This window comes from Falco punctatus (assembly GCF_963210335.1).
Source record: "Falco punctatus genome assembly, chromosome: 3".
Taxonomy (NCBI): Eukaryota; Metazoa; Chordata; class Aves; order Falconiformes; family Falconidae; genus Falco; species Falco punctatus.
The window spans coordinates 118,454,828-118,480,300 of record NC_137582.1 but is presented as its reverse complement, the minus strand read 5'-3'; the positions used below and the strand labels follow the sequence as shown (position 1 = coordinate 118,480,300).

At 49.2% G+C, this 25,473-nt stretch overlaps 1 protein-coding gene across 4 annotated transcripts; it reads left to right on the top strand.

Annotated features, from left to right (window-relative positions):
• Positions 1 to 43: 43 nt before the first annotated feature.
• Positions 44 to 25,411, top strand: STK40 (serine/threonine kinase 40). 4 transcript variants are annotated; one of them, XM_080381943.1, is made up of 12 exons: positions 71 to 513; positions 8,164 to 8,276; positions 10,319 to 10,438; positions 11,442 to 11,527; positions 12,023 to 12,166; positions 13,171 to 13,398; positions 14,246 to 14,298; positions 17,087 to 17,202; positions 20,440 to 20,584; positions 20,944 to 21,063; positions 22,048 to 22,132; positions 22,948 to 25,411. In XM_080381943.1, exons 3-12 carry the CDS (start codon positions 10,327 to 10,329, stop codon positions 23,164 to 23,166), a joined length of 1,308 nt encoding a protein of 435 aa, XP_080238069.1. In that variant the 5' UTR covers positions 71 to 513; positions 8,164 to 8,276; positions 10,319 to 10,326; the 3' UTR covers positions 23,167 to 25,411. The 4 variants fall into 4 exon arrangements, with proteins under 4 accessions (XP_080238072.1, XP_080238069.1, XP_080238070.1 ...); XM_080381944.1 differs by lacking the exon at positions 71 to 513 and adding an exon at positions 578 to 1,386; XM_080381945.1 differs by lacking the exon at positions 71 to 513 and adding an exon at positions 1,417 to 6,519.
• Positions 25,412 to 25,473: the final 62 nt, after the last annotated feature.

Here is a 25,473-nt window from a genome sequence, read left to right as displayed (position 1 = left end):
GCCCCCGGAGCCCCGCGGCTGGGCCGGGGGAGCGGGGCCGGGCTGGAGGCGGCGCCGGGGCCCAGCGGCCCGTGGGGCCGGGCCTCGCCGGGAAAGCCCCCGCCTCTCCTCCAATCACGGCGCGTTCGAATCTCCCGCCTACCCACCAACCCCCTTGGCTTCCAGCGGGAGCCAATCGGCGGAGGGAGTCATCCCCCCCCGACCAATGAGCCTTCGCTTCTCGCCGCCGCGTCTCAACCAATCAAAATCTGCCGCAAATATCCCCTCCCAGGAGTTGGATTTTCATCCAATCAGAGCCGGAGATAGCTCAGCCGGCCAATCAGCGCCGCTCCTTCCCCGGGGCCTCGCCGCCATCTCTGCGGCGGCCGCCAGGAGGCGGGATGGCGGCGGGGGGCGGCGGTGCGTGCGTCACTTCCGTTGTCAGGTGGCCGCCGCCGCGGAGCGGAGCGGAGGCCGCGGCCGGGCGTGGGGCTGCGGGAGGCGCCGGCGGCCGCACTGGCCCCGGGGCCATGGGTGAGCGGCGGCGGGCGGGAGCGGGCAGCCTCGTGCCGGGGCTGGGCCCGCTGTGAGAGGGGGGGTGGGCGGCCTAGGCACCGCGGCTGGGAGGCGCCGCCGGCAGCCGTGGCCGTGTGGGGCCGGGCCGGGCGCTGCGGGGACCCTATCCGCTCCGGAGGCTTCGCCGCCCGGTCCCGTGCCGGCAGTCCGCGGGGCCTCCCGAGGCGGTACCCGCCCGGCAGAGGCCTGTGCCAGGGCGGCCGTTGCCGGCGGAGTCCCCCCGCTGCCGGCGGCTCGGGAGCGGCCCGGGGGAGGCCGAGCCCGTCCCCACGCGTGTGCCGTGGCCTGCGGGCGCTGCCTGTCGCTCTCCCGGCCTCGGGCCGCCGTGAGGCCTCCGGGCTCTTCAGCGGGAGCTCCTGGCACTGCGGAGCCTCCCCCGGTGGGCGGCCCGGCCCGGCCGGCCTGTGTGCTGCCGGTGCACCGGCCGCGGGCCGCTCGCCAGCGAGGGTGGGATTCCGCGGCCGCGGCTGGATTTAAATACCGCTTAGTAAAGCTCCCTTGTCGCTCTCTGCCCTGTGGCAGCGCTGGCGGGGGTTTGGGCTTTGTTGACAGCACAGGTATTTTGCGATGCACTGACAGGTTCAGGGCTTGCCGAGGGAGCAAACAGCTTGTGTTTGGTGCTGATTTCGCTTTCAGTCTGGGCAGGAGTTTCTTAATTTAGTTGTTTCAGACCTCTGTGTTGAGGAGGAGTCTCGTGTGTCTCAGCAGTGAGTAGTTGAAGGTCATACCTCTAAGTGAGAATGAGTAAGACCGTGAAGTATTACAGCTGGAGCTAACTACAGAAACCTGTCCTGTGCTCCCTGCGTGAGCTTGTCGGGAGGACGTAAGGAGGTATGCTTCGGGATTTCCTGCATTCAGAGCCTGTCTCTGTTACCTGTTGGCTTTGGCTGTGGCCTTTGGGAGCTTCACCACTGTGATAAGTGAGAGTGTTAAAGGTCCCGCATGCTGCTGTTGGAGGCAGCCTGTGGCACGGTGTCTTTGCACCGCTGCTCCTCTCCCTGATAAAAGGGCTTTGGGGCTTGTCTTCTTCCTGGCCAGCTGCTCCCTCCTCCTGCTGTGGCTGCAGATGTGCTGCAGTGATGATGATACGGTTCTTTACTAGTTTAGAGCCTTGATGTGTAGGCTTAATGTATGCTTTTACATATGGGTGTGCTAGGCATCTTGGGCTCTGGTCTCCTCAGGTTGCAAGCCTGTGTCTGGAGCGAGGTAGAGAAGTCGGAGTGAGGCCAGTGCCCAGCATGACGAGGCTGAGCTACTGCACCTCGGCCACCTGCCTGCTGCGGGACAGCAAGGCTCCCTTTGAGGCAGAAGGGACACGAGTTGGGTGCAGGTGGGGGGTGGTTGGGTTCTCAGGGTGCCTGCAGCCTGGGTAAGGTGTAACTTGAGGGGCAGAGCACAGTAAGGCTTACCTGCTGGTGAGCGGCCCCGGGCTGGCAGTGGTTGGGATGCAGGATGTGTTTCCCTGCTGCTGGAGTGTTTGTGCTACATCCTTTTATTGTTTCTCTGTGGCATCCGTGCTGATGGTTTGGTCACATAATCGCATTACTTAAAAGCATACTCATGTTCAGCTGCTTTTTATCCTCAGGATATTACAGAATGATCTCCTTTTGAAACCGCACAGAGGGAAGCCTTGTAGGCACTTAGCTGCTGTTTGATTAAGGACAACCCTATTGATTTTATTTTGCCTGAACTGCCCACTGAGCTTAGCCTAAATAAGAGATGTGTTATCTGTCTGCAGATATCTGTGTTCTGGACTTGTACGGTGTGCGCCTTGCTCGTGCCTGGGAGCTCTTGCTAGACCACAGGAGAGACTATGTCCATTGTAATTTTCTATGTGAAATGCTCTTTTTTTTTTTTCCTTTTTTTTGTTTGTTTGTTAGTTGGGTACATAGTTGTGAACTTACAGTGTCTGTCAATGTGCTTTCATGCCACACACAATAGTAACGTTACCATGGCAGTATATGTAGAAAATTTATTTCTTTCTGTCTAGTTAAGGCTAGATAAGTAGGTTATCATTAAAAAGAGCAGCCACACCTCACTGTAAAGAAAGTGTCAGCATGTGTGCAAGTCATGTGATAATCTTTGTGCGCGTGAGGAAAGTCCTGCTGTAGTGGATTTACGGAATGTTAAGTGTACATAGTAACATAAGCTATAAACAAAAAATAAAACCTTGTAATACAATACACATCTCACCTGATGGTGACTTGAAAGGTAATAACTGCCAGACTTCACAGGAGCAGCCCAAGGTCAGGAACTTGTGTGCTGGGAGAGCAATGGAGTCTCGGGTGCTGTCAGGGTGCTACAGTTGGATTTCCAGGCTCTTCTCTGCTGTACTGGGCTGTAGGTGCCCCTGCCATGATGATGTTGGGCTGGAGCGTGGATTTTTCCTGGTGGATGTGGCATGTGCTTAAGTGTGAAAGGGTTAAACCGAAGTTAGTGTTTATGTAACCAAACAGGGAACTCCCAGAGATGAGTCTTTGGCTATCTCATGTGTTGATGCATCAGAAGGGTTTAAAGAAAGCCCAGCTTGTTGCTTGCACTGTAATTACGTTGCTGGAATTCTGTGCTTCAGAGTTTCCCCAGCTGCTGGGGGCGGGGGGCCAGGAAGGAATTTGCTTTCCCTGATGTGTGACTTGGCCTGTGGAAGCCTTTTTTGTCCCTGAGAAGTTGGAGATTGGCGACAGTAGATGTGGGATGTAGGCAAGGTGTACTGGGGTCCCTTTTTGCACTGTGGCCTCCCAAGTGCTTGCCATGCCTTGCTCACATACCTGGGATTAAACTAATCGGCAGGTTGGTCTGAGGAAGGTGTTTTTCTAGTGGGTTGGTTCGGCAGGGGCTGCCAGAGGTGTTCAGGTCTCCCAAAGTGTGGCTTGCTTGGCAAGTTCATACTTCACCAGGTACCTCAGCCCCTCGTGCTGTGCTGGCGCCTCGGGATTCTTCCTTCTCCTTTGGTCAGAGAAACTCTGTGTCTGGTTTTGAGGGAAATTCTCACTTAGGGAAGAAGACTGAATGAGTCTCCGCACGTTTCCAAGAAATCTCTGAGTCAGGGCTCTTCTGTTTCTGGAGAAGGCTTCCCTTCCCGGAAGGGCTCACACAGTGGTACATGGGTTGCACCAGTGGCTCTGAGTCATCTGATGGGCTGCTTTTTTTTTTTTTTTTTTTTTTTTAATATTATTACTTCTCTTACAGAGTGGTTCAACTTCCAAAGCCTTTGATAAAGTTAATGTTCCTATGTAGTGAATCTACTACAGTGCTTTGTAGAAAGAGGGGAGCCCACCCCAGCTGCGTTGAGCCTGGCTGCAGCAGCTCCTCCTTCCCACATGCCTGCTTTGCTTGGGATCTGCCTGGCAAACATTCCCTGTAATCCCCCAGCCAGTGGCTCCTCCTCAGGCCTGGCTGATCCGAACTCCGCCTGTTCTCAGGGAAGCTTTTCCAATGGGTATGGAGCCTCTGTCCCTGGGAGCGCTGATGACTCTGCTCTGAGCTGTCCCTGGCCGGGTTTGCCCAGGGAAGGTGTGTGGCAATGCTCTGGGATTACCGCTTCTCGCAGCGATACCGACCTGCTTGTTCCTGTGCAGGGAAGTCAGGCCATTCTCGAGGTTTTACTCATTTAATGTTAGCGTTCGTGTAGGTTTTTAGGTCATGTACAACGCGGCTTATTGTGAGCTGGAATTTGCCATGAGCCAGGCTTAAATGTGAACTTCAGTTAATTGTCATTGATAAATACTGCCCAATTTTTGTAGCTTAATTTTTGCAAAAGCTGAGGCACTGGCTGAGAGGAGAGTTGACAGGGCAAGTGGGACAAAAACCTTTGGACCGGGTCTCCAGGTTCATCCCAAATGCTGCACTATCTGCCTGCCAGAAGAGAAAGCTGGGTAGAAATGCTGCTCTGTTGGGTGGCAGATCTTCTCCCTCTGGGGTGGGATATGGATAATTCACAAGTACAGAGCAATGCCGTGCTTCCCTGGATGGCTGAGCACCCAGCGGTGCTGCCTCTCCGCTGTGGAGGTTTCAAGCCTGGTGACGAAGCCCATGGGGAGAGAGGTGATTCATTTGTCCTGTGCGTGCGCCTGAGTCGGCAGCCCTGCCTGCGAGTCCCACGAGTCCCAGCCGTGCTTCCACCTGCAGCGTTTCCAGGTCAGGAGCGACAGGCAGGTTTCAGGTGCCAGGGTGCTGGCAGTGGGGTGAGTGGGAGCAGACGCAGCTCAGCTCCTTTGGCTGCGTGGGAGCTGCTTCTGCAGCACCTGGGCTCTCAGGGAGTTTCTTTTATAATGGCATGAGCTTCTTGCTGAAGGAGCTTGTCCTTGATAGCCCTGAACTTCCAGTAGATGCTGGTGGGCTCTGTCATCTGCTGCTGGTTCCCAGCTGCCAGCTCATCCCGCTGCCTTACTTGCAGAGTTCTGCTCCCTTGTAGCAGTGGGGTAGGACACCTTTGGGGTTGCCAGTCATCACACTGGGAAGTATAAATACCAGCTAACTTGTTTTGTCCCCTTGTTGCAAGATAAAACAACAGAAAGAGTTGTGGAGGCTGTATCAGCTGCTCCAGTGTTTAACTAGTTTCTGTGCTGCTGAGTAATCCTGTTAACGCCCCAAAGGTACTGGTTTTTTCCTGCTCCAGCTATTAGCTGTGGCTGCTGGACTGTAGGACTTGCTTGTTCTTTAATCCCAGATGAAAAGGTCAGTTTCCTCCTCTCTTGTTTTTCTTTGTTGTTTTGCTGGGCACTGGAACATCATGCAGTAATTCAGGAATTAGACAATTTCCTTAAGCTACGTAATTAAAAGATGTTGCATCTAGGTCTCCAAATTATTTGATTAATAATTCTATTAAAGTCATAGCTAACACAGTAAGAAGCTTTAGAAGCTTCTCCAGTAAGACGTTTGATACATTGCATGCATCACATTAAAATGGTTAAGTAACGAATTTTTGTGCTAGACTTGTAATTTCATTGTCTGTCTGAGAAGACCGTTTTTGTTACAGATGGTGGGACAGGGAGCGGGGGTGGTTTGATTCAGTCTGTTCAGTTTGGGTTTTGGGAGGGGGCGGTGAACCCACTACATCAGTATCTGTCCTGTCCCTAGGATGGAGCGTTTTAAGGGATTAAGTGGTTTTGTTCTGGTTCTTTGCATAGATGTTGGATTCTCTCTCTTGAGACTTACCCTGCTGCTGTTAAAATGAATTATGATATTTATTTTTTTTTTTAGTGTTAAGAATTGGAAAGTCCCGGCTGTCTGTGGGCTGCCTGTAGACAGAGACGTTGCTGCAGGGGCTGGGGGGTGCTCTTCGACCTTGCGAGGCTTGCTGCCTCTCATTGAAATGTTCTACATTCTCAATTTTAGGCTATTTTAACTCTCAGCTGCGCTGCAGCGTAACCAGTTTGTGCATGGGACTCCACTTAGTGCTTATTTGTCCTCTGCTCATTGTGTGTGAGGAGGAAATCCTTGTGCCATGCAGTAATCCCCTCTTGTGTGCTCTGAGCAAGCCTGTCCGGGGAGGGCTCCGCTGCTCTGGCAACACTAGCTGCAGGACACGAAGCAGCAGCTCCTTTGCTGTTTGAACACGTTGGGCAGAGGAGTAGTGACACTGCCAGTGTCCTTCCAGCTGAGCTGTGCAGGGGTCCTGCAGCCAGTGCCTCTCCAGGGGCTGGTGGTGCCCGCGGTGGGGCCAGGGGTGTGCCGTGGCCCGCAGGTGGGATGGCAGATGGCTGCTCCGGGGGTGGGACCCCCATCCCACTCTGCCACTCGGCGCTTGCGGCCTTGTGTTTCCACTGCAGAGTCATTTTAAGCCATCCAGCTTATTATGGCTCTTGTCTAAATCTTATTTAAAGCTTGTTCTTCCAGGATATATTTCAGCTGTGGGTATCTGAGCAATACCAGCTTCGTGTTAGAGTACTTCTAGCAGTGGAACGCCTTGAAATCAGAGCTTTGTATCAGCCCAGCTCAAGCCAAGATTCAGTGAATTTGCAGGTAGAAAGCTCCCGCTGGCTCGGCAGGGAGAGGAACCTCTCACATTACTGTTCTTGGTTTAAGATTTTCCTTAAAGACAGGCTCAAAATACTGTTCTTACCCTATGCCTAGTGGATGGCCACTCGTTCCACAGGAGGCTTAACACAAGGAAGCCTGTGCCCTTTTGACCAATTTCCTTGCTCTAACTGGGTTTACACAATGTGCAGAAAATCTTCCTGCTTTTTCACAACAGCTGCCCCTGGCTTTCTTCCCCTTGCTCTGGGACCTTCCTTCCATCCGATCGTCCTTCGTTCCGGTCTTGGAGGAACCTAAAGTGCTCACCCTCTGCTGAGCTGAGGTGTGAGCTCCCTCAGGGTGCTGCTGAGGGCTCCCGAGATTTTTGTGGGGCTGTGCTGTCCTTGCTGCCTCCTGATGCAGCTCGAACAGGGTAAGGAGCAGGGAGATTGGGTAGACAGTGCTGTGAGTGGCACAGGATTGTCTTTAATAGCACAGGACTCATTTATATTGGTGGTTTTCTCCCTTGCTTTTACAAATATTGTGTGACAGAGCTGTGAGATGTAAGTTGGTGTATGTCCTTTAAGCAGTGGTAGGGCTGGGGCACCTTCACTCGCTCTCAGTGCCGAGACGACTCATATTGAGAGCACTGGCTACCTGGTACGTGGGTGAGCGGTTCGACATGGTCTGCCTGGCCAGGGCATCCCGCTACCCAGAGCAGTGGCTCTGAACTTTGTTCATCAAAATATAAATAGGTTTGGTGCTTTAATTCAGAAAGATCTTTAGCAAAAAAATCTTTGCAGCTCCCCCAGGACCAGGTGATGGTACTGTGATGTGGTTTGGGAGGTGCTGGGAGTTTGGTTCACATGTCCCAGGTGTTCCTTGTGCATTTTTCAGTTGATCTATGTGGATACTGGTAAATTAAACCAGCCTGGATTAACAAACATTTAACACGTGCAATATCTGAGGATTAAACTAAGCATTTGGTAGAGGCGGTATAGATTCAATTCTAGATTGTCTGGTTTAAATCCTAAATTTCTCCTTTTTAATGGGACCAGAGGAACTATTAAGCAGCACTGAATTTAAGCTGAGTTTGGTTACTTTTTTTGAGGCCAAATATAAATTGTAAAGAGGAATTAACTTGCGGGGATTTGAAAAGAATAAAATTCAATGTATTATTCTTTGTTGCAGAAATTGTTCAATTCAAGTCCAAACTTTAAGCATTAACTCTACTGTGACTAAAAATTACTTCTAGAGGTGAAGGTTCTCTTGTGGCACTGTTGCTAACTTGGGTGTATTTAAGATACTGTTAAGAACAGGCAAACTAGTACCGTGTGATGTAGGTTAAAATGAAGAATGTATTTTTTTCTGCGCTGAAGGTCTGTCTCACATCACAGAATGTCTTTCGAGATCGTTGACGCTTGTATTTGTCTTGCTGTGCAGGGCCATATGCCTGTGACTCTTTGGGGACTGAACTTCAAGAGCCTTTTTTTTTTTTTCTTGTCACATGGTATCAGGAGCTTCAGGCCTTTTCTAAGCCAAAACAAACACAGATGTTTCAAGCTGCAGAAGTTTTGGTGCATACCATGTTATCGTAATCAAGAATAATCCAGAACCACAGCATCAAGTGTATCTCATTTCACATTACAGAGTCCTCGACCTTTCGACCATCCAGCCTTCTCCAAGGTGATGACTCCTGTCTCCTGAGACGTTGGAAAACCTAGTTTGGAAGAAGAGTAAAGATACAGTTGATGCTGAACTACGTGAGTCCTCAGATTATTTTGTTTACGATAACGCCATTTGCACCAGCGATTGCTATCCAGCTTGGATTGCACAACGGTCATTATCTCAGAGTTTCTGTGCAGTGGGGTTTCTCCAGTGGAAATGTTACTCATAGGTTTCCAGCGGGCATGATGATGTTGCAAGGAGTGGAGAATTTTATTAGGAACAATCAAATATTAGGTCAGGGATGCGGAATGAACAGAACAAGTTGCATGTGGGGCTCAAGACTTTGTTCTCTTCAGCTAGCTGGGCCTGGTAACGCTTCTGTCGGAGACTGAACAGCTGGTGAAAGTCGGTAGTGCAGGATGCAAAGACTGCTGCAGTTCTCACCTTATCTCTCTTGCTGTCTCTGATCTTGGTGACAGGTACTGCTCGATGAATTAATGCAATGAGATCATGCTTGTGTCCACAGAAAGGGTGGGACTGCCAGAGGGTAAACTTCATTCAAAGCATGGTGATTTATCCATCTCTTACGTGGTGAAACACTGGGACTTTTTTTAAAACAAATAAGTACAAGCCAAAAATACTTTCCCAGTCTGCTATAGTAATCTCTTAGGGAAGACTATCGGGGCTTGTGTTTGACTTGCTCAGAGTAAGAAAATGAATCTCTGCTTAGTTCCTCCTCTTCCCCCACCCCTCCACCACCCAAAAAAAAAAAAAATCTTTGAAAGGTTAGAGAATGAGCATTTAGCATTTAGGTATTTGTGAAAGTCTTTGAAACTGTTTTCCAAGAGATGAAGGTGAAGAGGAGGAGGTGCATTGGAAACAAAACATCGCTTTGGAGCTGATTTATTCTTGTAGTGAGCATGCAGCATGTGAAGGCTGGGCTGGCAGCAAACATGAGACGTTCTTTTCCTGCTAAACTGAAACAAGACCTTTGTTTGGGGAAGAAGTGTTTTATTCACAAAGGCTAGAATTTATTTGGCCCTTTAGGTGTTGGTTCTGCAATACAAATTCTCCTGCAAGTTCTGCTACAAATTCTCTTTAGATTTCTGAGCAGCAGAAAATGTATGTTGGAAATCAGATTTTCTGCAGTACCTGAATAAGTAGGATTTAGCCAAGCTTTCGGTTATTTGTGCTGAATTGTTGTGATGTGTGGACCTTGAATAAATACTTGGATGCAGAAGCATGAGATGCACCTTTAATAGATTCAGTTGTCCTTTGCGTGAAGTGGGTAGTACAAGAGAGCACACGTACTGGCACCACAGTGTTTCCTGTCATTAGAATATCCATCAAAGGCAGGTAATAGTGTGTTCATTCAAAATAAAGCATCGACTCCTGCACGTAGAGACTGAAGTGGTAGACCTTTATGTATTGGAATCCAGAGTTCAGCTGCATGGGATGTAGATAGATGGAGATGTAATAAAAAGGTTAAAGCCTAAAGAGGTACAAAGAGAGAGGGGGGGACTTTTTTTTAAGACTGAAACTACATTTTTGAAATATCATTGTTAAATTGACTGAACCTCTTGATAACTAGCATGTTTCAGTCTTCTGTGCCCTTGCTGGAAAAGGTGAAAGATATTGTTTATTTTTTATGGTCCGTTAGTTTGTAGGTTCTTGGCAGTTTGAGGAACAGACTTGAGCCTTCTGAGTTACTTGGTGAGCTAGCTGCGATGCCTGGTGGGAATTCCTCTGTGGAGGAACCCATAAAAGTCCACAGGCGGAATCAGAAGTAAACATCCATACAGAAGAATAACTTAGTTTTGGAATATGTTAATTTGCAAATTTGGTTTTGCTGTAAAGCAAGCTTTCATTATGTTGACTTGTTCCCACTGTATGTCTCAAACAAGTGTTCTAGGAAATGTTGCTTTGAATAATAAGGCTGATTTATACCTTCAAAAATGCATTAAGTCTCCAGCCCACAACTGGTCTATCAGTAATGAGCCATAGCTTTTTTTGTAGAAACACAAGTAGGCAGAGACACGAGTGCATCAGTAGGTGAAAGCCTTCCAGTACAAAATAAGGGATACTATAAGAAACTAACTCACTTGCTCATCAAATGTGCTCTTCTTTCTCTTTCAAGAGCCAAGGATGAAGCGGCGAGCATCAGACAGAGGAGCTGGGGAAACATCCACTAAAGCAAAAGCTCTTTGTACAGGGATTTCTGGAAATAATGCCAAGAGAGCGGGCCCTTTTATACTAGGTAAGCAGGGAGGGGTTTCTTCTTCAGTTTTCAGGGTAGCTACTGATTGCAAAACTGAAAATAAAAGACACTATAAAATGAGGCAAAGCAGATGTGTAATTCAGCGTCTTAGCTCAGTGCAATTCACTTGATGCTGCTCTGCTACAGCCCTTGGAACTTCTGCAGCTGGTCAAGCTAAGGAGTTTCGTAATACTAATCTAGCAAGGCAGGCATGGCCTTTAAGATCAATATCAGCCCTTGCTCTTGCTTTTTTATTTTTTGGTGCTTTGGTTTTTTCTAACTACATGCTTAAATTTGGTTAAAGAGCAAATTCATTCTGGAGCCTTTTTGGTTAGAGCTCCAGGGAGATGCTCAACCCTGCTTGCCTCGAATATGCTGTCAAATCAGCGTGTAGGCAGCTTATTTATGCACTAGTGGTTGTTATGAGTGGTATGTGCAAAGGCAAGACCACTCTGCTAGCTCTGGATAGTTACTGGAATAGTTATTAGTTCAGAACTTGTTATATAAACTGTCAAAACCGTAGTGGACTTCACAGTGGAAATCAATGGATAATCAACTGGAAGCTGATTGACTTAAACTGCAGTGGAAGCTGTATGTTAGCTTGAAATTTGGACTGATCTGTGTACCTGAGCCGTGTCTGCAGAGGTGGCAGTTGGGCTCAGAGGTGTGGTAATAGCAGTTGCCATGGGTGTTGCTAGTAAATGTAAAAGCCGTATGGTTCAGGCATGCAGAAATTTGAATTTCTGAAAACAGCTGTGCCATGTGTGGGCTTTTGTTAAGTGTTTCTCCCGTGAACAAATGAAACATTGTCCACAAAGGTTTCAGAGTTCAATACCATTTTTTTTCTTTAGAGTGTAATTTGTGGAAATGCACTTAGCCTACTAAAAAAAAGGAACTTAGTTTAAACTAATGTAAACTGCGTGACACTTGCATACTGATGTAACCCTGAATTAGTCATTGGTGCTTAAAGGAAAACAAGTCTGTTTTTGCTTTGTGCTGCTAGGTCCACGTTTAGGTAACTCTCCCGTGCCAAGTATTGTTCAGTGTTTGGCAAGAAAGGATGGGACAGATGACTTCTATCAGCTAAAGGTAAGCAAACTGCAGGGCTTCCAGAACTTTGGGGCTCATTCACTCTTGTGACAGAAGCACTCCCAGCCGTGTGTGGTGTAGGCTGAAGCAGCACACTGTCGGAAACGGCTGCTGGAACTTCCCTTCGGTGGGGCAGTTCTACCAGGCATAGGTCTGGTGTTGAGATTAGCCCTGAGATGAGGCCTCTGTGGCTGCTCTGCTGCTCTCCTGGAGCCCTCTGATCTGCTCAGCTGCACCTGAAATGGGAGCAGCTCCAGTGGGGGAAAAATCACCTGGAATATTTGCAGAAAGCCACCTAAGCTGCTTTTGTGTGTTAGTCAAGCTTATGCTGTGCATTCTGCGCAGATGTTAGTTCAGACAGGTTTGTGGCAAGTGTGCAAACATCAGAGCTATTACATCAGCTGCTAAAACACATGTGAATACCTAAAATGAGAGAGGTTTGGGGACATTCTGTTTTTTCTGGGAACTGTAGAGGTCTTTTCCCTTTTCCTGAAGATTCTCACCTTAGAAGAAAGGGGTGATAAAGGAATAGAAACCCAGGAGGAGCGACAGGGCAAGATGCTGCTGCACACAGAATATTCTCTCCTTTCCCTGCTCCACAACCAGGAAGGAGTGGTTCATCATCATGGGCTCTTTCAGGTACAGCTGGTCACTGTCCAGGTTGGGGGAATGCCAGTAACTGCTATTGGCTTGAGCTGCTTTTGGATAATTTACAGTTGTGCTGACCCCATTCTTTTGTGTGAAGACTTAGCAGCACACTGCTGACATTAACCGCTGCTGCTTCAAACAAGCAGCTTTGTGGCAGGGGCTCTTGAGAGTTAAGTGGCACGTAACGGGATTTGGGAAATGTGACAACATTCAGACACGGGACAGGCGCTTAGTAGCATCTTCTTCAAATAGAAGAATAGCTGTTTCACTGGCAAATTAATTTGTGCCCACAGAGCACCTTTTATAACTGAATTTGTTCTTTCCGGACTCTGTGCTGTTTTATGATGACTTGTAAGAGGGGACAAATTGCCAGGGAACTGTTTCAGCAAGTTAAACTAGTCGGTGTGCTGACCAGTGTCTTGTGTGAGTGACTTGTGTTGCTGTTAAAGCCTTCAGAGCTGTTTATGGATGGAATGGGCTGATAGGAATTACTGGTTTGGATGTTGGTGTTGCCTTGCTGGCTGGTTAAATTTTGTCAGCAGACTTTTCACTTGAGGCCATCTGTACTATACTTTAAATAAGCCAAATGTCCAACTCTGCTGCGTCCTGTTTAATGTTATGGAAGAACTGCTAATTGTGTCTTAAGATTTCTGTTCCTCTCATTAATAATGTGTTGGATTGCTAGTATTTGGAGAGCCTGTACCACTGTAGAGGCTTTATCTAAAGGTGTCTGTAAAAACAGTATCAGTGCTGGCATACACATATAACCAAAGAGCATAGACTTTCTCTGGCTTCTTTAAGTAGAGGTCATGTATCGTTTGTTTGGTGGTTTGTTTTTTTTTTAATCCCAACTTGGGGCAAAGATCAAGCACTATGACTGCATTTGCTTATTTTGAGATCACCACGTAGTTATTTATTCTCTAGTGCTCTGTATGCAGGTACATAGGCCCAGATAAATTCCCTGAACTATTGCTCATTTGTTTGTCTCCCTGTAGGACCGAGCTTGTGAAATTATAGAAGATCTAGAAGCCAACAGAATGGTCAGAAAAATGAAGAAGCGTATTTGTCTTGTATTAGACTGTCTCTGTGCTCATGACTTCAGTGACAAAACAGCAGATCTGATCAATCTGCAGCATTATGTCATTAAAGAGAAGAGACTCAGCGAGCGGGAGACGGTAGTGATATTTTATGATGTGGTACGAGTGGTGGAAGCATTACATAAGGTAAGATCTTTGTTACCCCTGTCAGTGCTGGAAGCCTTGGCTTTCCCACGTTAGTATAATAGATGTTTTAAAACTTCCTTGTGCAGGCAGTGACGAGATGACAGGGATGGATGTTTCCTTGTAACAGTGTTCTGTGCAAGACCTCATGCCCCAAGCTGTAAAAGAGCATTCCCTTCCCTTCCCTTCCCCTCCCCTCAAGTTTCTCTATGATAATGTAGAATTTGTTGACTGTGGAAAGGGGCCAGCTGGATTAAATGCGGTTCAGGTGAACAACAGTGTTACTAACCACAGAAAGGGGCAGCTGAAGAGGAGAGCAGAGGCTAATCAAATGCAGGAAACACTTTAAGCTATTTCCATTTGAAGCAAAATAAATCACAATGTAAGAATTGATTTCTAAGCTCAGAACCTCAAGCTACAAGTTTCAGATCAATGAACTAGAAATCACTGTAACAAAAATAGATTCTGCCAGTGTTTGACTGCTTACCCTGTGACAGGGGACACTCATCCTTCCTTGGCAAAGCGGTGAAGCCTGTATCTTTTAAGGGAATGTTCATCATATTCGTCTTACTGAGCCTGGACTGTTAAGTTTCAGGTCTCATAATTTCAGTCAAGTCTATCTTTGTTTTCAAAGTAGCAAATTCACTTTTCTGTCCTTCTAACCAGAATGGAAAATTAAGTGCACAAAGTACCCAGGATGCAGCCTGACTTGAAACCTTGATCTAGGTTATTTCTGAGAATGAAGATGACATGATTTCAGAAGATACTTAGTGCTTTTGTCCTAGTATCGAATTTATACCTCTGTAACAAATATGCTTTTGCTCACGTTGTACTATTCTATATTTTACAGAAAAATATTGTGCACAGAGACTTGAAACTAGGAAACATGGTGCTAAACAAAAGGTAAGTCTGCTGGAGAGCTGCTGTGGTGGCAGTTGTCTTATATTTCTTCCCTGAAGCAGATTTCTACTAGAAACGTAATTGAGGGCAGCACTTGAGAGTGCCGTCATGTGAGAACGGTGAGGGAGACGGAAGCCAGCTGCGCAAAGAAATTTGCAAGGGAAATACTCGTTAATATTTTTTTTGTTAATATATATATATAAAATGTGATAAGTGGTTCTGTTCACAATAATTCACATTCCGTCGTGCTAAAGGAATTCCCAACACTGCAGTCTGTATGTAATCACAGCAGTGTTAAGCCTTTGACTGTTGCACTGCTGTATTTTTCCTAGCAGTAAAATATTTACTTAACTAAACAAAAGTTCTTCTGTCTGGTCTGTATTTGTGCTTGAAATAGCTTCCCTGTTCCCATTAGCTGGTTTGGTGCAAGCCTCAGTTTATAATGCACCAATGTCCAACATGCCTTGGATGCTGTGCAGACACAAGAGGGACCAGCCCTCCCGGAGCAGAGCAAACAGCATCCGTGAGGCAAAAGTTCCGCACAAGTGAGAGGCAGCTGGTGGCAGCGTGTGCGTTGTTTGGTGGCTTCTTGGAGTTTTTTAGCTGTCTTGGGTTATGCAGTTATTTAGTTGGCAAGCTAGTTCTAGTTCAGATACTCTGCTGTGTCCTTCAGTATTACATTACTGGCTAAATATTTTGCACTAACTTTAAGAATGAGTGGAATTTTATTGTCTTTTCACACTGTCTGGTTTTCTGTGGAATGAATAAAAAAGGAAGGCTGTAGATCTGCAGGCTTCCAGAGTCTGTACAAAGCATGCAGGTTCACTGCTGTCACAGCTTTTTTCTCCTCCCTAATACTGTTGGAAACAAAACAGATTTTACCTACTGAGGCCGAACTTCTCGGTTCTGCCCCTCCGACACACAGCAGCTAGTGCTTTTCAAGGCCACCTCTGAATTGTTTTAAGTCGTTTATCTAGAGGTGCTTTAAGGTAAATCTCTTATCTGCTTGCTGCTTTGATTCTTTTTCTTGCTAGGAAGAGGCAGACAAAGGTTGCTGCTTTAAAGGATCCACTCAGAGCCGCTTTTCTGGGCAAAGCGTGCAGTGGAGCATCCCACTCATAGAGCTGCACACAGGGCCCCCCCTAGCAGGAAGGGGGAAGGTGTTTGAAGCTTTGTGAACACACTTGCTAAAGTCATTCTTTGTATTACGTACTATGTTTTTGCTTTTTCCTAGCAAGACCATCAGCTTTGGTGAGGAGAAACTGTAGCCTCTACAGCAGTGAGTCATGTGAAAGGGTGGGTGAGGCATAAGAATAGATCACCATGGAGAGGACCAGCCGTTTGGGCTGATCAGAAATGTTTGTTCTGTTCCAGCCGTGCTCACAAAAAAGCCAGGTCTTTCTGTTAGCAGGGGAGTGAAGGAAGCTCCCTATCACTGCAAAGCCCTAACCAGGCATGGTACACCCTGGGCCAGCGAAGGTCCCTCCAGCGTTGTCCCTCATGAGATGCGGACGTTAAAGCCTTGCAGGTTTTCTAATTAGCCAGCACAGTGGTTGGATGATTACAGATTAGATCAAATTTCAGTGACTAAATAAAACCAAGCAACCCTGAACATTTTTGTGTCCTTTAGAACGCTTAGTCTTTTAAATCCTTAACAAATCCTGGCTGAATAACAACCTGCAGGGAAATCTCTTGACAGTTGAAGCTGACACTTCTTAAACACAAGTCTGTCTTTCTTAATAATCAACTGTCCGTTGCCAACACACACTTAGTTTTATTTAACTTGTCTGTTAGACTTGCTGGAAATATTTCTTGATTATTGTGACTGACTTAATTCTGTTGGGCTCTAGTTGTGTAGTACTTTTCAAGAATATAGCAAACTTGTAGACAGTGTTTTTCTACTCAGTCCTTTAAGTTGTACGTTAAAATCCAAATTATCTGAGTGACATGGAAGATGTAACGTGATAATTGTTTTGTAATGAGCTCACTTTCCCTGGAAAAATTCATTAACTGGAGCTGGCAATACCATAGGGAATTAGGGGTATCTTAATAGAGAAATCGCATGTACCTGCAGTTCTCGCTGTTCTGTGTACTTGCCTGTGAAGGACAGCCCTGCAGATCGGATCAGATAAAACTGCCACCAGGCTCGTGCTGTGCCACTGCTGGGGAATGCAGAAGGGGTTGTACTGAATCTGATCAAAGGTTCTGTAGCTCATCTGCTGGCGGTACGTCAGCAAACAGCGCGTGGAGGCCAGGCCTTCTGCGGGTTATTTTCCCCTCAGCTTCCAGGCAATGTTTGCTTTTAGAGATGGTGCTTGGGAAGCATATGGTAGAACCAGCAATTAAAATAAACTTCCACTTTAACAGCCTTTGGTCAGCAAGCCTACAGGTGCAGATCCTGGTGCTGCTGATACCTGCATGGTGCTGTGCTGCTGGCAGGCTGGCCAAAAGGCAGCTGTGTGGCCACAACGTGGGCAAGTTACCTGAGCGCCCTGTGCTTACAGCCACGCTTGTGTGTGCCACTCAGGTTGGATGTAGACAACGTCCGTAGCTGTAAAAGAAATTTTCTTACCCCCCCGTAAGAGTCTTGGAAGCTGTGCCGACAGGTGTGGAATCCCTTCCCTTTGGATTGGAGCTGATCTTACAGCTCCACTTGTCTTTCCCCAGCAGGTCAAGCTTCCCAGAAAGCCCCATGGATGCACCCTTCTGTTTTAGTGTTAACATCTCTGCTTGTGCTGTTCGACTCGTGCAGCACGGTCCTTGCTCACTGATGCCTTCTGATTCTCCCCAGAACCCATCGAATAACCATAACAAACTTCTGTCTCGGAAAGCACCTGGTGAGTGAAGATGACCTGCTGAAGGACCAGCGAGGGAGCCCTGCCTACATCAGCCCAGATGTGCTCAGTGGTAGGCAATCCCCTTCAGCCCTCGGTGGGCATTCACAGCCCCTACACTACTTTTATTTGTTTGTGGCTCTTGGCAATAAATGAAAACCACTTAGTTTTGTTCCCATGTGTAACCGGCCTTCTGTGAGAGCCTCTTAATTAGGGTCCAGTTATGAGACTTGGTCTGTTTCTTTCCAGCTGGGAAAGTATGGATGGAAGGAGAGTGTGTAACTTTTTTCTTAAGGCTAGTCTGAACTTCAAAGCTAATTAAAAGCTTCCTGCCTGCTCCTAAATAAGGCTGGCTGCACACAAGATGTTCTCTTTCCCATGTCTGAATCCTGTTCCTGAGGCTTCACTTAAGCTGCAGGTAAATCCCCAGGCCGAAGAGGCAGTCAGCCCAAATCCCACCATCACGTCTGTTTGTTCCAGGCCGTACACTAAGAGGAGCAGTTGCTGCAACTGCTGCTTGCTTCCAGAAGGGAACTACTGACCCTCGGGGCAGCTTATGGGCCCACTGGGAGGAGTTACTTAAAAATAAAGGAATGATGACACCGGGCCAGACCAGCTGTCTGTTTGGGCTGTATCTTGTCTCCAGCAGTCTGGCCGATGCTGTGTCTCCAGCGGAGCCCTTAAGCAGAGGTCTGGCACCAAGCAGCTTTCCCTCATGTCCTTCTGCCTTTTAACTGTTTCCAGTGCATGGAACTTTCAGGAACAGATGTGGTTTCTGTCTATTTAATTGCTTCAGGAGGTTTCTCTTCCATGAGCTCTTAAGGTCTGCTACTGTACTAGCTTTTCTGCTGAACAGGTGGTGGTGGTCCTGTTTGTCAGCGTAGTGACAGAGGCATTGTTTGGGGGCTTTTTTGCTTTTTTTTTTTTTACTTCATCCACATGAGCTGGACAGTGTTGAAAGGTACATTTGCAGCTGGGACTGTGCATATCTACATCTTTCTGTGGAGACTTCAGTTATTGTGCGTTAGCTCATGTTGTGGAGTACTGGTGAGCACAGATAAAATTCCCTTTGGATGAAGCTGAACTGCACGCTGTGGTCCAAGATCACCCCTGGTACATCCCACCTGCCTAAGGGTTATCCATCCACAGGGCTGAGGTAGCGTTTGGATGATGGGAAGCTGCCTAAAACTGGACAGCAGGTCATCAGCACCAGCTGTTTTTTGGAAAAGTCAGCAGTATGTTGGGCAGCACTGTGCACTGGTGTGAAAGCCAGAATCCTTGCCAGTCTGTCACATTTGTTTATGTGAGGATAACACCTGGAATACTGAAAACACCTCTGCTGAAGAATTGAGTTGTTGATGGTATCCTGAGCTATATTGTATTTCAGTAATGCCCTCAGAGGGAGCTAGTCCTGATACCTCCAGACCCAGTGGACTCGCTTTAGTAAGTTTGTTGTCAGGTTTACAGGCAGCAGCAATAAATGTAGCTGAGCTCTTCCGTTGTGATCTGCCAGGCAGGTTTGAGGCTGCTTCCCTCCTGGGCAGGACGAAGCCAGGAAGGGCGCAGAGGCAGGCAGGGAGGTGGAACATGTGTTTTTTGCAGGCCTTTCCTGTTCTGCAGGATATCCTGAGGCCCCTCTAACCAGATGGATGATACGAGCCAACTGCTCTGCAGGAGCTTGGAGCGGTTGCAGCTCAAGTGTCTAGTAAAGGCTGCATGGAGCTGCTCCTTCCTGCTCGTCCAGGGTACTGTTCTGTCCTGGACTTCAGCCGTGTTACCCTCCCTGCTAGCACAGCTCAGCTGCAAGCACCCACGTTTCCTCTAATGGCTCTCTTGGTGGTGGCTTGGCTGGCCTGTCCGTGGGTCACGGCACAAGGCACTGGACAGGCTGGTTTTGCTGACTTCTCTGACAGCTGAGGCCGTTGGAGACGCTGCAAGGCGCAGCCATCCTTGCAGGACTGCTTCCCGCTGGAGCACCGCCTGGCCTGATGCCGGGTGTGATCGCACTGCGCTCGGGCTCTGACCGCCCTGCCGGCAGCCCTTACCTGCTGGGTGTCTGCAGCCCAACCCTCTGGAAGAGCGTTTTCCAGAGCAAAATGGCTCAGTCTGCAGTTCCCCTCCGAGTACTGAGGGAAAAGTTACTTGAGGACATCCAGGCTTCACCACCAGCTTCAGACTGAGCATCCCTCTGTCTGTATTGCTAATGTTCCTTTGCAAGGGGAAGCTAAAACGCCTGAAGAATTAATCATTGTTTTAGGTCTCCAAGAGGAGCTGTCTTCTGCTAAGAGATGGCTCGTATTTTATGGCTGGTGAAATGTCACAGCAGGAAAAGCTGGAGGAGGAGGGAGAGGTGCCTTTTTTTGAGCGTATAAAGCAAAGAATAATTAGTACAAATAACAAATGCTGCAGCAGTGACTCACTGCGTGAGTCAGAGGAAGTCATTCCCTCAGTCCTGTGCTGTGGTACGGCACTGGCGTTTAATTTTTTGACCCTCGTGCGTGCTGCTGTTTGCTGATTTATGGTGTGATTGAAGGGGCTTCAAAGCAGCATTTCCATCGAGCGAATCCCAGGGCTGCAGCAGCTTTTGGGGATGCCTCCGTGCAGGAGAGGCACCTTCGCGCGCCCTCGGTGGTTTCACAGCAGGCTCTGGTGGCTGTGTGCTGGATCTGTCCCAGAGGCAGAGTCCCATCTCAATGAGCTCAGTCTGAGCTGGGTGTGGAGAGTCTTAGTCTGTGCTTCCACGCAGATCTCATGTGCAGCTGGGGTGGTGAGGTTGGTGTTGATCTTTGGCTACTCCACCAGAAGAGCACTTATCCTTCTTGGGCTTTCTTCCCTGCCTCCCCCTGCCTTTTGCTCGCTGGCTCTTAAATTCACTTCTCCTTCGGCCTCTCCTTTGGCCCAGGCTTGCAGCAGGGTGCATCTGCAGAGCCTGTGAGGCTCAGGAGCTCCCAGTGGTGACAGTCTGCTGGGATGGGGAAGGGGAGTGAAGTGAGAACTCCAGCACAGTACAGAGGGGTTCCGATTCCTGGATGCTCTTGGCTCCGATCAAGGCTGTTCAGCAGGGACGGCCCCGCTCTGTAGGGGAAGGGAAGACATCTGTGTGGAGGTGAACGACTTGCTTATTCATGAAGGATGCACCTTTGAAAGAGTTTTAGTGTCTTGTGATAGGAAGTCTTGAGCATTTTGATCCATGCTTAGAAAATAGGATCACGTGCAGAGGTTACTTCAGTACCTTTGCTGCTGGTGGTGGGCAGCAGAGGCAAGCAGTGTTGTAAAGCGTGGTGGTTTTGTGTCTCCTTGCTCCCTGCAGGACGGCCGTACCGTGGAAAACCCAGTGACATGTGGGCGTTGGGTGTGGTGCTCTTCACCATGCTCTATGGCCAGTTCCCCTTCTACGACAGCATACCTCAGGAGCTTTTCCGCAAAATCAAGGCTGCCGAGTACACCATCCCTGAGTGAGTACAGCCCGTCCCGCGGAGGCCCTTCTCTTGGTGCCTGTGCGGGTGGTGCTCTGGGCCTTACTGGGACAGCTGGCGCTGGAGGGGCTTCCCTCAAAGCCCCTGAGGGTTGCAGCAGTAACGAGAACAAAGACCGTATGCAGTAGACATCAAGGAAGCAGTAACAAAGCTGGGACGTCTTGTGTGAAGGCCTCCATGCTGCAGGGACAGGGAATCAGCCTCCTGGTTAATTCTGGGGTCTCTGTCAGGGCAGCAGTGGCTCCTCTGGTTCCTGACCTGTGCCCCCAGCACATCCATCCTGCTGCTGCCTCTGCCCACCTCGGACGCTCGGGGTCACTGTGTGTTCTCTCTCCCAGGGATGGACGGGTCTCAGAAAACACTGTGTGCTTGATCCGAAAACTGCTGGTCTTGGATCCGCAGCAGCGTCTGACAGCTTCTGAAGTGCTGGATTCTCTCAGCTCCATCATAGCATCGTGGTATGTGCAAGAGCAGAGAGGCAGGAACATGGTGTCTCCGGCCACAGGCTGTGTTATTCCAGCTGTGGCCAGCAGACTGCTGCCAAACAGGACACCAGGGGAGGATCTGTGGGAACTGCAAGAAAGGCTTTAAATCCTGTGTCTCAGCCACTGGTGTCTGCTGATAGATACAGCCAGAGCGGCTTGTACAAATGCATGTCACTGACCAAGGCTGGAGTCTGTAGAGCAGTAACATTACAAAACAGTACTGGGGTACGGGAGGGCCTCTGCCGTGTCCCCCTTGTGCTCCCCAGATTAGATTTTTAAATAAAGTCTGATGGTCAGGAATATCTTACACATGCAAACAGATGCAGCCAAATGCAGAGAGACTTCCTGCAAGCTTGTAACTAGCACTGCATTGTCCTTTAAGTGAAAGCAGTCACGAGACTTCTAGAGGAGAAGAGCAGGAGATGCCGTCACAGGTGGGAACACCACACAGGCGAGGTGGGGAGTTGCCTTTTGAGGGTAAATCTGACTCCAGGACTGGCATGAACCAACTGGGATGAGATTCCAGTAGCACACTCGAGCAGAAACTGATCCTGGCAGTGTTTGTTTGGTGCAGCCCTCTTGTCAGCCCTGCGACCTTCTGTCTGTGCTGCACAGCATGCCCAGGCAAAGTTGTTGTTGCCTGTTGAGTCAGCAGTGAAGGCTGTGATTTTTGGAGCTGTGGCTGTTTTCTCTCCTACCTATGCAAGAGTTGAGTTCCACATCCTGTTTAAAAAAAAAAAAAAAAAAAAGGCGGCTCTGAGGATTATAATGTGATTTCATACCAGGGAAATTGAATTTTGCATAGTGTCCTTTAGGAGGAGTGGCTGGTGTGGCATCCTGGCAGCGCTGTGCCGCACGGGTGGCCAGCCAGGCAGGGTTACTGTGCCCGGGGTGTGGGGTGAGGGTGGGCAAGCCAGTGCTGCGCTCCGAATCCCTGGCACTCTGCTCTCCCTCCAGGCAGTCTATGTCCTCGCTGAGTGGCCCTTTGCAAGTGGTGCCAGACATCGATGACCAAGTGGCTAACCCTGAAAACCCCCAAGAGGTAGGTTTTCCTACTTTGCTTTCCATGGAACCGCTTTCCCGTGCTGCTGTGCCAAGTCGGTAATGCAAGGAGGTGGCAGCTCCTCGTGGCCCCCGAGCTGGCGAGGGGAGGGCGGTGAGGACCCCGCTGTGGCTGCTGCTCTGCAAGGTGACAGAGTGCATCGCTGTCTTGTGTGCAGCGGAAGGAAAGGCTCGCGCTGCTGGGACTGGGAGTCACATCCAGCTGGCCACGCTGCCTGGAAGTGAGCTCGCCGGCCCTGGAGCCGCCCCTAGCTCGCTCCTCTCGGAGCAGCGCTCACTCCCTCGCATGCAGCCGAGAGTTTGCATGTGCTGGGAGAGGCAGGAAGAGGCAGCAGCGTTGGCTCGGGCTCTCCGGTGAGCTCTGCAGTGAGAGCAAACATCCTGTTTTCTTGCCAATGTATTTCACGTTGGAAGGGCCGGTTGGTGACCTCACTGCCCAGGGATGGCCTTGTAGGCACTTTGCCTGCGATGCCACAGTTGGTGTTGCTATCAGAAATCCCTCCGCTGGGCTTGGGGGGGGGTGGGGGGGGGTGGGATGTGAGAGCCGGGGTCAGACAGCTGCAGCCTCTGACTGTCTGGCAGGGTTGGGATGAGTTGCAGCAGGACAGAGCCACTGAGGTTTCCACCTCTGTTCCTGGTGGCGCTAATGGCTTGCGGGGGGTCCTGCCTGTACGTCTGGCAGCAGGAGTCTTGCATCGAGACTGCAGTTATCCCGTGGTAGCTCCGGAGAACCGGGAGAGGAGCTGTGGGCCTGTTGCGTGTTGCTGTGGCTCTGACGGGGTGGTTCTGTGGCAGGTGAAGGTGACGGAGGAGTGCTCGCAGTACGAGTTCGAGAACTACATGAGGCAGCAGCTGCTCTTGGCTGAGGAGAAGAACACTTTGCATGAGGCCAAGAGCTTCCTACAGAAGCGGCAGTTTGGGAACATCCCCCCAGTGCGACGCCTGGGCCATGACGCCCAGCCCATGAACCCTTTGGACGCAGCTATCCTGGCCCAGAGGTACCTTCGGAAGTAGCTTCCCACACATCCGAGAGCACAAGCACCATCCTGCAGTCTGCCTTTCACGTCGCCTACTACAGCTCAACAGCAATACCGGTGTCCCGTGATGGAGAATAATGTAGCAATTCTTCTGAGCTCTGTTCGGGGACACGCACTCACACTCGCTCTGGAGGGAGACTTTTGAAAAAGCTAGTTTTGGAAGCAGCAACCTCTTGGCATCTTCTGGAATCTGTTTTTTTTAAATTGAAGCCTAGATGACTAATCTGCTTTTAATCATGACTGTAATCTACCTCTCTTGTCTTTTTAACCATGCTGTTCTCCGGATCGAGCAAAGCCTGTGGGAAAGGAGAAGACTACCAAGGGTGAAGCTGGTTTTGCTGGCACAAGAGTTGCGGCTGTGCAGTACGGAGAGTCGGCTGATTGCATTCGCTCCATATGGTTTGAATAAGCTTAGATTTATCAGGGTTTCTCGAAAGGAAGAATTTCTTGAAACCTCCCACTTCCCTTCATCTGCATCAATTTTTTTTTTTTTTTTTTTTTTGTCCTTAACGTGCCACCTGGTTTGGCTGTGTTGGCTAACCCTCAGTGGCCGTGTGTGGGCTGCAGTGTGCCAAGGCCTTTGTGAGCGGCACAAACAGCCGCCCAGTTACCTGGTGTGACTGGGGGCTGCCTGGAGAGCCCGGCCACTGCCTCAGGCAAGAGTTGTCCTTGCAGGCGATCGCTGCAAAGGTTGGATCTTGTCAAAGATTTTGCAGGACTCGGCCCGGTGTGGCCTCTGACCTCTTACCCACCTTTCACTGATTCTTTTAGTTTCATAAGGATATATGATTTAATCTTATTTTTTCAGTAGCTTATCTAAGGTGCAGTTAAAATTGCATTAATTCTGATTTAGCATTTTCACACTTCAGTTGTGGTACAGATATAATATATGAGTTATAATGTGAAAAAGCTTCCCAAAATAATCTGCCTAGATTTAGGAAGGGGCTGGCTGAAGTCTCTACTGTATTTGTTCCTAGCTTATCTTGCCATCCCAGCCTCGCCATGCAAACCTGGGGCTGCCTCTGCCACCCCTGCGTGGTGCTGAGGTGGGAGAAGGATGTCCCGGTTTGTCACCTAATGCCACTGGAAGAGTGTTTGCCTGTGCTGAGAACAGGAACGATTGTTTCTGAGCCTCATTTTGTGAACTGGATGCCTGTCTTGCCAGATGAACTGTTCTCACACAGAGGTCCCAGGGCTCACAGGACCCCAGCCAGGGCTCTTGCTCCAGGCACCAGCACTCCGGCTGCCACCTTTGCCTGCTCCTGGCTGCTCCCAGCCCCGTGGCAGCTCCAGCATCACCCTCTCCTGCCAGCCTTGGGCTGGACACAAGGAAAGGTGTGAGCAGGGATGGGAAAAGCTGCTGTGGCTTCGGCTGTGGGGGCTGGCCCTGCTTTTTGGGGCCAGCTCTACACCCCCACCCACCCCCCCCCCGGCAGTGATTGTGGGCAGGGAGCAAGTAGCTGATCTATTTGTAGCATGTTGTTGCCTTCTCTTGCCTTGGGCTGGGGAAGCAGACTGAGTCTAGCCTGGGCCAACCTACGGGCATCTTTGTGGGGACATAGGGATTGACCTGAAACTCCTTGGCAGCGTCGGGCATTACATCCTGCCTGCGAACTCGCCGAAGCCGTGCGGCTTGGCAGCGGGCAGGCAGGGAATTGTGAACACTAATACAGACTAGAACAGTTGCACCAACCCCAGCCAGCTGAGCCAGTAGCCTGAAGTCTTAGCCTTATTTATTTTAAAGATGGTGGGTCTGTCCCAGTACACCCCATCACCCCCCTGTGCCACCAGCAACAGAGTAGGGACCCCCAGCCCCTGAGCACCCCTGGGGTTTGGACCTTCCACCTGGGCTCTGCTCTCTCCATCTGGTTTTCTCCGGTCTTGTTCTCCTGATTATTTTTTTTTTACACACACACACCCTCCCCCCCCAAAGTTGAAGCAATAGTCTGGGGACTCTGCAAGGCTATATCATACCCAGTATTCCTGTGCACCAGTCATCGCCAGTAAATCATACTTGTATTAAACTGGAAGAGGGGGTGGCATGGGGAGGGCAGAAGGGGCTGGGGGTGTGGACAGAGGGGCCGTGCTGTGGGAAGGAGCCTATTGTAAGGAGAAAAAAAAAAAAAAGAAAAAAAAAGAGGAAAAAAATTTGTATAAAGACATTATTTTTGTACTACATCGAAACTACTCCTGCATGTCGGCAATAAAACTTCATACCGAGAGCCCGGCGCGCAGCGACCCTGCGGGGATGGGGGGGTGGGTCTGAAAAGGGTTTCGGGGGCTG